This window comes from Ranitomeya imitator, chromosome 1 (genome assembly GCF_032444005.1).
Source record: "Ranitomeya imitator isolate aRanImi1 chromosome 1, aRanImi1.pri, whole genome shotgun sequence".
Classification (NCBI taxonomy): domain Eukaryota; kingdom Metazoa; phylum Chordata; class Amphibia; order Anura; family Dendrobatidae; genus Ranitomeya; species Ranitomeya imitator.
Window position 1 is genome coordinate 1145259582 of NC_091282.1, and position 13154 is coordinate 1145272735.

The 13154-nt window shown below is 49.0% G+C and overlaps 1 protein-coding gene across 1 annotated transcript in view; it reads left to right on the forward strand.

Moving 5' to 3' along the window:
* Window positions 1-13154, forward strand: part of WDR19 (WD repeat domain 19) — a 116414-nt gene that overhangs the window by 23943 nt on the left and 79317 nt on the right. Inside the window, exons 3-5 of the mRNA XM_069744594.1 lie at window positions 6047-6112; window positions 6256-6381; window positions 8137-8252. Coding sequence (XP_069600695.1) covers window positions 6047-6112; window positions 6256-6381; window positions 8137-8252 — 308 coding nt within the window. The remainder of the gene's footprint in view (window positions 1-6046; window positions 6113-6255; window positions 6382-8136; window positions 8253-13154) is intronic.

Genomic DNA, 13154 nt, shown 5'->3' on the forward strand with positions numbered 1-13154 from the left:
AGTCCGGTCCTGGCTCCGTCCCCCACCCACTCGCCTACCAGAGCCTGTCGGTTGCGGAGACAAGGACGTCCATCAGCTCCCTGGACGTCTCATTTTTTCCAGGTTAGTAACGACGTGGGATGTCTAAGGTGAGTATTTATATTTTTTATTTTTTTCTTCGGCTTCCCTGGATCCTCAAAAGGGGGTGCCTGTTAAGGGGTTCATTATGTGGGTCGCGTTTCTTCCCAGCCGCCGCGCCTATTCGGCTGCGGCCGCCCTCTCTCCTGTTCCGGCGCGGCTGCCTTTTCGGACTACCACGCCGCTTATTATCTGTCACTGCGCTGTGCTCTCAGCGGCCTCCTTAAAAGCGCAGCCGTGCCACACCGCTTTGGGCCCCTGCGGCTTCCCTGCTCCGGCGCTGTAAGCGTCCATTCCTTTCCTCTGAGCGCGGCGGCTTTGCCAGTCGCCGCATCGCTTTGGCCCCCTGCGTTCTCCCTGCTCCTACAGCGGCCATTCTTTTTCATCAGCGCGGGGGCTTTGCAGCCGCCGCATTTTTTCCACCACTGCAATCCGGCCACGGTAAGCGGCCGTTCCTTCTCCCTCAGCGTGGCGGCCTGCCAGGTCGCCACACCGCTTGGGCATGCGGCCGCTGTTTGCGGTCGCTCACCTACCGCATCGCTTCCTTCATGCGGCGCACTGTGCCTACGCCGCGGCCCTTCTTCGCCGGTCTCCTATTCCTAATTTAGGCCCCGGCTTCTGCCCGGGCCTACTTCCGGTGGCGGACTCCGCCCTCTTTCATCGGGCGGGCTTTTCTCCCGCCCGACAATTGCACTGAGGCACCGCCTCTTTTCCCTGCCCACCGGCGCCATCTTGGGACTCCCGAGCCATGAGCCCTCTCCTCCACACAGGATACAAGACAGCTGCAGATCGGTCCAAATTGCGCCAGGAGGCCATTCCACCCTCCTGCCTAAGGGACCACTTCTCGCCAGAGGTCCATGCATCAAGCTGGACAGCTTCACTCCGCAATCCGTCTGCCGTGAGTAGCTCTGCAATTGCAGACTGACACTCCCCTCTGCCCTCTGTCCCCTAACCCTCTGGTATTTTCTTCACGGACCTCTCTAAAATGTCTAACTCTAAAGGGGGCCGATCTCGTCCTCCTACTTCATCCTCTTCTGCCTCTCCGCTCTGTCAGGCCTGCAGCAACCCGATTGTTCCCACCGCCCAGGATCCTCCGGCCGGTCCGCCCGAGAGTGATACGCCCATCCCAGGCTGGGTTTTCTCTCTGTCTCAATTGGTGGCCGATCTAACGCGGGTGTCTCAAAATTTCTGGTATCCGTGCTGGACCGATTACCTCCGCACCCCCCCACAGTGGCCAGCGGGTCGCAGGAGCCTCCGCCCGAGCCCTCCTTGATAAGCCGCAAAAGGTCCAGACAGGAACGTCGGTCTGAGTCGGTGCTTCCACTGTCCGGCGGAGCATCTCTGAAGGACTCTAACGATAGTTATAGAATCCTTTGCGAAGTCAGCCTTTGAGGCAGCTGCAGCCGCTTCAAATGCCCAGTTTTCGCTTCCACCTGGGTTTCCAAATCTCTTTCCAAATGGGCCAAAGAACTCCGTCGAGATATCCTGGACAGAGCGCCTCCTGTGCAACTGGCGGAGCTTGCCATCCAGATTTCCCACGCGAGTGAATACCTGGTCTCCGTCTCTCTGGATGCCGCATCTTGTGCGGCTCAGGCATCCAGCAATGCCGTTACCATCCGCCGGACCGTTTTGGCTCAAGGCCTGGCAGGCAGACTTATGTTCCAAAAAGTCCCACACCAGTCTCCCCTTTCAGGGCTCACATCTCTTTGGTTCCATGCTGGACCAAATCATTAAGGACGCCACCGGGGGTACAAGTCTCCTCTCCCCCAGGCTAATCCTCGTCGCCCTCTTCCTAGACGGCAGTTTCGGTCCTTTCGGCCTTTTTCATCGCCTCACGGCACCAACCTCCCTTTCTCAGCAGCACCAGAGTCCACAGGCACGTCAAGAGAAGAAAGCGGTGCCCTTTAGGCCCACTCCGTCCTGGCGTCCTCGCTACTCTCCGGGTAGATCCTCCAGGCCAGGACTGGAAGATCCACCTCAGCATGACTCTGACAAGACCCCAACCCACCTCCCAGGTTGGGTGGCCGTCTTCTCTTTTTCAGGGACGTCTGCACCTCCGCAGTAGAGCATGCATGGGTCAGGGAAGTTGTATCCTCGGGATACAAGATAGAGTTCGTTTTCATGACCCCAGGATCGTTTCTTCGAATCCCGACCTCCCAGAGATCCCGCTCTAGTTCCGGGTTTCTTCGCAGCCATCACTTCTCTTCTCAAAGCCGGGGAAATCGTTCCCGTCTCAGAAAAAGAACGGTTCACAGGTTTCTACTCGAACCTATTTGTGGTACCGAAAAAAGACGGCAAGGTTCGCCGCATTCTGGACCTCAGATTACTGAACAGGAGAGTTCGTCTGAGGCACTTCGGGATGGAATCCCTTCGTTCTGTAATTGCTCCCATGGAGGCTCAAGAATTTCTGTGTTCCATAGATATTCAGGACGCCTACCTCCATGTCCCGATATTTCCCGGACGTCACCGATTCCTGCGCTTTGCGGTGCTCCCGGTACATTTTCAATCCGTCGCCCTGCCGTTCGGTCTCACAACCGCTCCAAGGGTATTCACGAAGATCATGGCGGCGCTGTTGGCCATCTTGAGAGTCAGAGGCCTGGTCCTATTTCCATACCTCGACGACATCCTCATCAAGGCTCCGTCCTTTTCTCAGGCTCACGAAAGTCTGTCCGTCGTTCTCGACACCCTAGCCGTTTCGGGTGGCTGGTCAACCGGAAGAAGTCCTGCCTTATTCCTTCTCAGCGCATCATCTTTCTGGGCATGCTCTTCGACACTTGTCAGACCAAAGTCTTCCTTCCCAAAGACAAGAGATCCTCTGTTTGTCGGGACATACGCTTGCTCCAGGGTCCTCGGCTTCCCTCCCTCCGACCGGCCATGAAGGTTCTGGGGAGGATGGTATCAACATTGGAAGCGATTCCCTTTGCCCAATTTCATTCGCGACCCCTTCAGCAAGCCATTCTGTCTCAGTGTGACAGGTCTGTCTTCTCCCTGGTTCGTCCGATCCGACTCTTTTCTCGGGTCAAACGGTCTCTCAACTGGTGGCTGATGTCACCTCTCATCTCCCAGGGCAGGTCCTTCTTTCCAGTTCACTGGTAAGTGGTGACGACGGACGCCAGCCTCCTCGGCTGGGGTGCGGTTTTTTGCCACCTCACGGTTCAGGGCCGTTGGTTGGCGCAGGAGTCGTCTCTGCCGATCAATGTCCTCGTGATTCGGGCCACCTTTTCTGTCCCTCCGCCACTGGGAAAGGATTCTCAGGGGTCTGCCAATCCGGATCCAGACTGACAACGCCACGGCTGTGGCATATGTCAACCATCAAGTGGGGGACTCTGAGCTCCTTGGCCCTTGCTGAGGTATCCAAGATCCTACTTTGGGCGGAGACAACGGCTCCGGTGATATCCACGGGGCATATCCCCGGCGTGGACAATTGGGCCGCCGACTTCCTCAGCCGCGAGGGCCTCGCGGCAGGGGAATGGTCCTTGCATCCGGAGGTCTTCCATCAAGATTTGTCTTCGATGGGGGACTCCGGACGTGGATCTCTCGGCGTCTTGAATGAACAGGAAGATTCTGCAGTTCATCTTCAGGTCTCGCGATCCTCTTGCAGTGGGCGTCAATGCTCTGGCCATTCCTTGGTCACAGTTCTGGCTGCCCTACCTGTTCCCACCCCTTCCATTACTTCCCAAACTGTTGAAAAAGATCAAAGCGGAAAAGGTGCCGGTCTTTCTGATCGCCCCGGATTCGCCCAGGAGAGCTTGGTTTGCGGAGCTCGTCAATCTTCTTGCGGACGCTCCCTGGCGCCTTCCAGACAGGCCCGATCTGCTGTCTCAGGGTCTGATCTGCCACCCGAATTCTCGGTCACTCAGTTTAACGGTGTGGCTGTTGAGACCGCAGTTCTCAGAGTGTCCGGCCTTTCGGACCGGGTGATTCTCACCGTGATTCAGGCTCGGAAGCCTTCATCTTCCAGGATCTACTATCGTACCTGGAAGGCTTACTTTCGTTGGTGCTAGTCCAACTGCGTTTCACCTATGTCCTTTTCCCTGCCTTCCATTTTGGCCTTCCTTCAGGCAGGACTGGATTCGGGCCTGGCTCTTAGTTCCCTGAAGGGCCAGGTCTCTGCGCTTTCCATCCTCTTTCAGAAGACTTTAGCTTCTCGGCCACAGGTTAAGACCTTCCTTCAAGGAGTAGCCCACGCTGTCCCTCCGTACAGGGCCCCTGTGGATTCATGGGATTTAAACCTGGTTCTGGGCGTTCTGAGGGTTTTCCCCTTTGAGCCTCTCAAGGAGATTCCCCTGTCAGTTCTATCTTTGAGGGTGGCCTTTCTTGTGGCCATCACCTTTATCTGCCGCTTTTCCGAGTTGGCGGCCCTGTCCTGCTGACCTCCGTACTTGGACATTCACCAGGACAAGGCGGTCCTCAGGCCTCTGCCTTCCTGCCTTCCTAAGGTGGTTTTCCACCTCAACGAGGACATCGTTCTACCTTCCTTTTGTCCAGCTCCGGCTCATCCCCTGGAGTGATCGTTGAACAGGCTGGACCTCGTCAGGGCAGTGAGGATCTACCGGGATAGAACGTCCACTTTCCGGAAGACGGATTCTTTTTTTCGTCATTCCTGATGGCACGCGCAGAGGCCAGCTGACTTCTAAAGCGACTATTGCTCGCTGGATCAGAATGGCAATTTTGGAGGCTTACCGGGTCAAGAACAGAGTGCCCCCTCCTGGGATTAAGGCTCACTCTACCCGGGCAGTCGGCGCCTCCTGGGCGGTGCACCACAGGGCTTCCGCCCTACAGCGTTGCAAAGCGGCAACTTGGTCTTCCATCCACACGTTCGCCAAATTTTACAAGGTCCATACCTACGCTTCGGCGGACGCCAGCCTAGGCAGAAGGATCTTGCAGGCGGCAGTGGTGAGTCCTTTGACCTGATGGAAGTCTGTTTTTCCCGCCCTAGGGACTGCTTTGGGACGTCCCATGGTTCCTGTGTCCCCCAATGAGAGGCGATAAAGAAAACAGGATTTTTGGTTGCTTACCGTAAAATCTGTTTCTTGGAGCCTCCATTGGGGGACACAGCTCCCTCCCAATGTTTCTGTTATCTGTTCTATGACTGTCATCACGTTTACAGTTCTCAAGTTTGTGGTTATGGTTTTCAACCTTGCTACTTATCTCCTCCTGCTTTCTCACTAACTGAAGAGTATGATGCCAGTCGGTGGGGTGTACACTGCAGAGGAGGAGCTAACTTTTTTATTTGCATAGTGTCAGCTTCCTAGTGGCAGCAGCATACACCCATGGTTCCTGTGTCCCCCAATGGAGGCTCCAAGAAACAGATTTTATGGTAAGCAACCAAAAATCCTGTTTTTTCTGGTCTTTCTCTGCATATGTATGTTCAAATAATGAACTCTTTGCACATCATGTCAAGCAATCTATATTTCTTTACTATTACACCACTTGCTGGGACTGGTGCCTTTTTAATCTTTGGTCCACCTCTATTTTAAACTCATTCAATAAAGATTTATATTTTTTATTACTATTCTGTTACATGGTCCTCATTGTACCTTTTTCCACATGATCTTTGAACTGTGTTATAGTGGCTGACCCTCCCAACAGTCCAGTTCTTTGTGTATATGTCTAAGATCATTTATACCTAATATACCTTCAGTGTACCCATACAAATTATTATATTATTATATTGATATATGAGTGTGTCTAGGCAGCACTTGAGAGTTTATTGCTTGCTATGGGTGCTATGAAATAGGCCACTTTGGGGGACAACCCTATACTTTGCTTGTCATTCAGAGGGGTTTCCATAACTTGATGTGGCGATTCCCTTCTTCCTATAGTATCAGCGGATCCACATTGTGATATTCCAGAAACGCTGTTGTGCGATTAGTTCTTATAACTACATTATAACTAAAATGTCACATTCCCCCTTGTGTTCCCGCAGAGCGGACCACACTGTTAAAATCTATGACCGCCATGGCCAGAAGAAGGATGAAATTAACTTACCAGGGTTAGTGATGCTATGTGACCAAATACTTCGTAGTTGCGCAGATTTTATTTTTTGTCTTCTTTTAATATGTAATAATTTTAGTATCTTTAATTTTAATATTTTAATAATTTTATTTTTTATATTTTTTTTTTTTTTTTTTTTAGCGCATGTTATTCTATGGACTGGGACAAAGATGGCAATGCTCTGGCCATTGTTGCTGAGAAATCAAGTTCCATCTACATGTGGGACTCTAATACTTGTAAAACCAGCCAGTTAGACAGTGGCATGAGGTAAGGTTGCATCCTCCGACCTGCGGCCATTTTTCCCGCAGTATGTTGCCCTGGTTTCACTAGGGACATTTTCACAGGACATTCAAAACTTGACATGGGGCTTGTTCAGACAGGCGTATTTTACCCCCATGTCAACCAGCTCATGGACCAATGCAAGTCAGTGGGGAAGTTCTCATGAGCATCTTTACACATCTGTCTTCTGGATCAGATTCGCCCCTTTTAAACTCAGTGGGTGCATTAAAAAAAAGCCACATGCCATACGGACACCATCCAAATGGCTGAAGTTTTTAACAGATCTATTGTAACTAATTTCATGAAAAACTGTATTTAATTTTTTACTATTTTCTGTAAATTGTCATGTAAAATGGACAATTATACATACTGTTGTCTGAACCCAGCCGTAGGGTAGTCTGGAAGCTGTAGGGTAGTCTGTAGGCCGTAGGGTAGACTGTAGGCCGTAGGGTAAACTGTAGGCCGTAGGGTAGACTGTATGCCGTAGGGTAGACTGTAGGCCGTAGGGTAGACTGTAGGCTGTAGGGTAGACTGTAAACCGTAGGGTAGTCTGTAGGCCGTAGGGTAGTCTGTAGACTGTAGGGTAGTCTGTAGGCCGTAGGGTAGTTTGTAGGCCATAGGGTAGTCTGTACACTGTAGGGTAGTCTGTAGGCTGTAGGGTAGTCTGTACAGCGTAGGGTAGTTTGTAGGCTGTAGGGTAGTCTGTAGGGTAGACTGTAGGCCATGGGGTAGACTGTAGGCCATGGGGTAGACTGTAGGCCGTAGGGTAGTCTGTAGACCGTAGGGTAGTCTGTAGGCCGTAGGGTAGACTGTAGGCCGGTGGACTGAAGGCCGTAGGGTAGACTGTAGGGTAGACTGTAGGCTGGGGGGTAGACTGTAGGCCATATGGTAGACTGTAGGCCGTAGGGTAGACTGTAGGCCGTAGGGTAGACTGTAGGCCGTAGGGTAGGCTGTAGGGTAGTCTGTACACAGTAGGGTAGTCTGGTCATAGGGGAAGACCGCTAATTTGGCTGGATGAAGAAAAGTTGCACAAACCGGCTAGAAATGTTCCACCCACACGAGCGGGGTAACAGGGTGGCTACATTTGTAATACAGCCAATACTTAAAGCATATTGCAAAGAAAAGGCTGTTGGTGTCTTTAAAATTCCAATATTTATTTAATTTGTATTAAAAAATTACATTGTGCACAAGGCTTTGTAAAAAACCATTAAATCTACGTTTAAAAAAAAAAAATAAAATAAAAGTAAAGTTTTTATGCTTTGCATTACCTAACTTGTTGGGAGGGAGACGTCATCACGCCAATCACGCATGTCATATGCTTTTGCTCCGGTCCGATGGAGCCACCTGTCATGTCGGTGGTGCACCGATTCTGTAAAAAAACAACCTCTTTTTGAGTTGACCACACCTGATGAAGCCCAGTGTAGTTGAAACGTGCATCAAGATGCCCGTGTTACCCCCTGTGCATCTTTCCCAACTTACACTGGCATTAACATATTACAAGGCATAGGTAACCTGTAGGGCTTATTGCTTACAATCTTATCTCGTTGTGTCCATTTATTGTTCTTTGCACTGGTTTATTAAATCTGTGAAAGAGGTTTAAACCCAGCCTAAGGCCACACAAGGTTACATACAGGATTTGGAAGGTTCTCCCTGAATAAGATGCGGATAAAAGCATGATGTGATCAGGATCATTAGTTTTTACAGTTTCAATGATTATTCTTAATATTTTGTATTTTATCGTAGAGATCAGATGTCTTTCTTGCTCTGGTCTAAGACAAGTTCATTGCTCGCGGTGGGGACATCGAAAGGAAACCTGCTGGTCTATAATCTACAAACATCTAGAAAAGTGCCAGTCCTAGGTAAGCTGCCAAAAAGCATCTCCTTTAGGATTATGTATGTAACGTATCCAAATACTGGCCTAAATATATTGAATTCCCTGGCGTCATAGCCAGATTTGGCCTAATGGCAAACCGTTTTGTTTTATCACTTTTTTATTGTCACATTTCAGGAGCTATGACTTTTATTTTTTTCGGCAACATAGTTGCATGAGGGTTTGTTATTTTCTGGGATGGTTTGTATAACTTATTATTTATTAACAAACCCACAAAAAACGTTTCACAAGGCAAAAAGGATAACTAAGTGGCTCAGTGAACAAAAGATTGACATCTTGGGTCAATGGCCAGAAAATTCCCCAGATATAAGTGACATAGAGAACCTGTAGTCAATCCTCAAAAAGCAGGCGGACAAACAAAATATAGATATTGCAAAAATCTCCCAGCACTGATTAGAAAAGAATGGGCGGTCATCAGTCAGGATTTGGCCCAGGAGCTGATATCCAGCATGGTAGGGCGAAGGGCAGAAGTCTTGAAAAATAAGGATTAAATTGTTCTCATGTGTTTAATGGGACTTAGATACAGACTCATTGCTGGACACTTCAGAACTCTCCAGCGCTTTGTTTCCATTCATTTCAGGGTGCTTAATGAAGTATGTTTGGGGTCATTGTCCTGCTGGAAGACCCATGACCTTGGACGTAAACCCAGGTTTCTGACACTGGGCACAACATTGCAACCCAAAATTCTTTAGTAATCTTCAGATTTCATGATGCCTTTCGCACAGTAATGGTACTTAGTCCAATGGCAGCAAAACAAGAACCAAAGCATCTTTGAACCTCCACCATATTTGACTGTAGGTACTGTGTTCCTTTCTTTGTAGGCCTCATTCCATTTTTGGTAAACATTAGAATGATGTGATTTACCAAAGCTCTCTCTTGGTCTCATCTGTCCACAAGACTCTTTCACAGAAGGGTTTTGGCTTACTCACATACATTTTGACCAACTGCAGTCCAATTTTTTTGTTTTTGTGACAGCAGTGGGGTCTTCCTGGGTCTCTTGTCATAGTATTTAATTTCATTCAACTGTTGGCGGATAGGTTGTTCTGACGCTGATACACCCTGCGCCTGCAGGGCAGCTGGATTTTTTTTGGAACTTGATTGGGCCTGCCTATCCACCATCCGGCCTATGATGTGCGTTGCCACCTTTCATCAATTCTCCTCTGCTGTCCACATCCAGGGAGATTAGCTACAGAGCGATGGGTTGTAAACTTTTGTTGCGCACAGTGGACAAAGGAACATCAAGATCTCTGGAGATGGACTTGTAACCTTGAGATTGTTGATATTTTTCAACAATTTTGGCTCTCAAGTCCTCAGCTATAGGTAGTACACTGGTTTTGTCTTAAAAATACTATGTATAGTGTCTGATGATTCCTCTTGGCCAGTGGACTACCAAGTAGGACTTCTAAGGGGCTGTTTTCCGGGTGCATTGCTGTATTAGGTTGAATATGTAGATAGATAAAGTATCCATAACCTGATCTTTTTGGGCCCCATTCAGCGAATAATTCTCTTTTTTTATGTCCTCAATTGGAATCTTCACATGACTGTTTTTTTTTTTAAATTTAAATAGGTTTTTATTAAAGTCGAATATGAACAATACAATTTATGCATTTTTCCATTATTTTACAAAATTTTTACATTTTCCAAATCCCCAACAATCCTAACAAAACCCAAACCTCCCCCTCCCCTGACAGCTCATAGCCATTTATACTTTTGTTACCAGTATTGATGGTTCTTTGAGCCATTTGACTCACTTATGTCCGCTTGTTCCTTTAGCACTCTCTTCCTTTCAGAGGCCCTCATCCTCCCATTTCCCATAACTACTCATCCTAGCTCGAGCCACGGAGACCACATTTTGTCAAACGTTTCTATTTTCCCACGTCTTTTGTAGACCCCCTTTTCCAAATTGAGACCATGTTTAACATATTTCAGAAATTCACCCCTTGTAGGCGGTTCCTCCTTGATCCAGTTCCTTGCTATTACCTTCCTTGCCATATATAATAGCCTAGCTATTGCTATCTTCCAGATGTTATCCACTCTAATTTCCTCCACATATCCCAGTAGGCACACCATCGGATCTCTCGGCACTCTGCATTTATACGCCCCTTCCACACGGTTCATTACCACCAACCAGAAAGCAACCAGTCTTGGACATGTCCACATCATGTGATATATTCCTGCATTCTCAGTCCTACATCTCGGGCATTCAGAGTCAGCCCGCAACCCCGCTCTGCACAACACTTCCGGTGATTTATAGACTCTGTGCAAGATGTACAGCTGCGATAGTCTATACGGCTCGCTCAGTGACACTCGTGGAACCCACTCCAACACCGACTCCCAGGTTTCATCCTCCATTGGGCCTAAATCTCTTTCCCATTTCGCTCTCGCTTTTAGGGGGAAGTCTAGCAAATATGCATGCAGAAGGTCCTTATAAAGGGTGGTAATGACTCCCCTTGTGGATCCTTCCCCACATACGTATTCCAGAACTATGTCCTCCTGGATCTCAATACCACCGCCCTTGTTTTGAGCTTTAAAAGCATGTTTCATCTGAGCATATTGATACTCCCCAGTCGGTCTCAATCCAAACTCCCCTTGCAGCTGCGAAAAGGACTTTAATCCTCGTTGTTGAACTATCTGAGCCACCAAGTGGATTCCTTTGGCCTGCCACTCCGCCAGCACTCCAAGGGCCGCAAACTCAACCAAATTATTATTAAGCCATATCGGTGTAAATTTAGTCAGCCCCGTAACCCCCCGAATCTGTCGCAGTCTGGTCCATAATTTATGTATCAAAAACATAGTTGGGTATAATTTCCCCAATACTTTCAAGGAGCCATCCTCCAGACACTGCACCACCGGTCGTCGGTCCGTCACCCTCTCCATCAAGTGCTGTACCGCACTGGCAGACGTCTCCCGCGCCCAGCCCTTCAAATGCTGGCTCTGGGCTGCAAGAAAATATAACTCCGGATTGGATAAAGCCAATCCTCCATCTTCCTTGGGTCGCTGAAGCGTCTCCAGGCGAATACGTGGGTACCGCCTCCCCCATATCAGACTTCTAAAAAGAGCACTAATCTGCCGGAATTTCCCACGTGGAATCCAAACTGGCGCATTATGTAGGACGTAAAGTAATTTGGGCATCAGAACCATTTTAATGAGATTAACCCTACCCACCACCGATAGGTGCAATTTATTCCACGCATCCACTTTTGCTTTAAGGGCGCCCATGAGAGGTGTCAAATTCCTATACAAAAACTCTGTAACTGGCATCGAGATCCATATTCCCAGGTATTTGAAAAGGGATGCCACCTTAAGCCGCCCCTCTCCCAATGGCTCACTTCTGCTCTCCTCCACCCCATCCACCTCAAAGAGGACCGATTTATCCCAATTTATCCTCAATCCCGACAAGTCTCCAAATTTCCCAATGATCTCGATAGCCCCATTCAAAGCTTCATCCGGGTCCGCCAGGAACAGTAAGATGTCATCTGCATATAGCGCGATCTTCTCCTCAACACTCCCATATCTGAACCCAGGGACCTCATCCGATTGTCGTATCTTGGCGGCCAGTGGCTCCACAGCTAAGGCAAACAGAAGGGGCGACAGTGGGCAACCTGCCTCGTACCTCTGGCCAACTTTATAGGCTGAGAGAGTTCCCCATTCACTCTAATTCTAGCTGTTGGTAGTGAATATAACAGTTGAGTCCACGCCACAAATTGCGGACCAATACCCATACACTTCAACACCCGCCAGAGATATCCCCACTCCACACTGTCAAACGCCTTATGGGCATCCAAGGACGCAATAACCCTACGGCCACAGTTGTCAGACTTCAGCTGCAGGTTCATATGCAGCCTCCGCAGATTAACCGCTGTAGATCTGTCAGGCATAAAACCAGACTGATCCGGATGTACAAGATTAGCAATGACGCTGGACAAGCGGGTAGCTAACACCTTGGCCAAGAGCTTGACATCGATGGTTAACAGAGAGATTGGCCGATATGACTCAGGCTTCCCCAGATCCTTATCCTCCTTCGGAATAACCACTATAGTGGCCTCCCTCATAGATGCTGGGAGATACCCTTGGCGTCCAGCCTCCTCCAGTACTAACTTTAATCTAGGAATCAGCACTTCCTCCAAACTTTTATAGATTTCAGCTGGTAACCCATCAACCCCAGGTGCCTTCCCGTTGGCCATAGACTTCAGCGCCCGACTCAGTTCCTCCTCAGTGATAGGGGCATCTAGGCTCACCCTATCCTCCTCACTCAATTTCGGAAGACCCAGACTCTTAAGGAAAGTCTCCGTATCTCCGGCTGACTCATTGACCCTGGAGGAATATAAGTCCGCGTAGAAGTCCGCAAAGACCTTTATAATTTCAGGTGTTTCAAATACCCTGCTCCCCCCATCCGAAACCAACGAGTGCACATACGAGGTACTACGCTGAGCCGCGACTACCACCGATAGCATGTGACCCACTGTTTCTCCCTCCTGAAAATAAGCCACCCTCTGAAACTCCCACTTCCTTTCAGCTTTTCCCAGCAGAATCTTTTCCATACAATTTTGCGCTGTTCTCAACTTTTTCTCTGCTTCGGAAGTCCCCAGCACTACCATCTCATCCTCTGCGGCTTTCAGCTCCTCCATCGCCACCCTCTCCGCCTCCCTTGTCCTCCTCTTACACCTACTAATGTCTCTAAATAGTAACCCTCTCAGGTACGCTTTCATTGCATCCCAAACAGTTAAAGCATCTGCACTCCCATCATTTAAAGCAAAGAATTCCGTCACCTCCTTCCCTATACCGTCTAAGTCAACACTCTGTAACCAGTTAGGATGGATCTTCCATTCTCTCCCACTTGCGGTCCGTGTCCCCAACAACCTAACCTCCA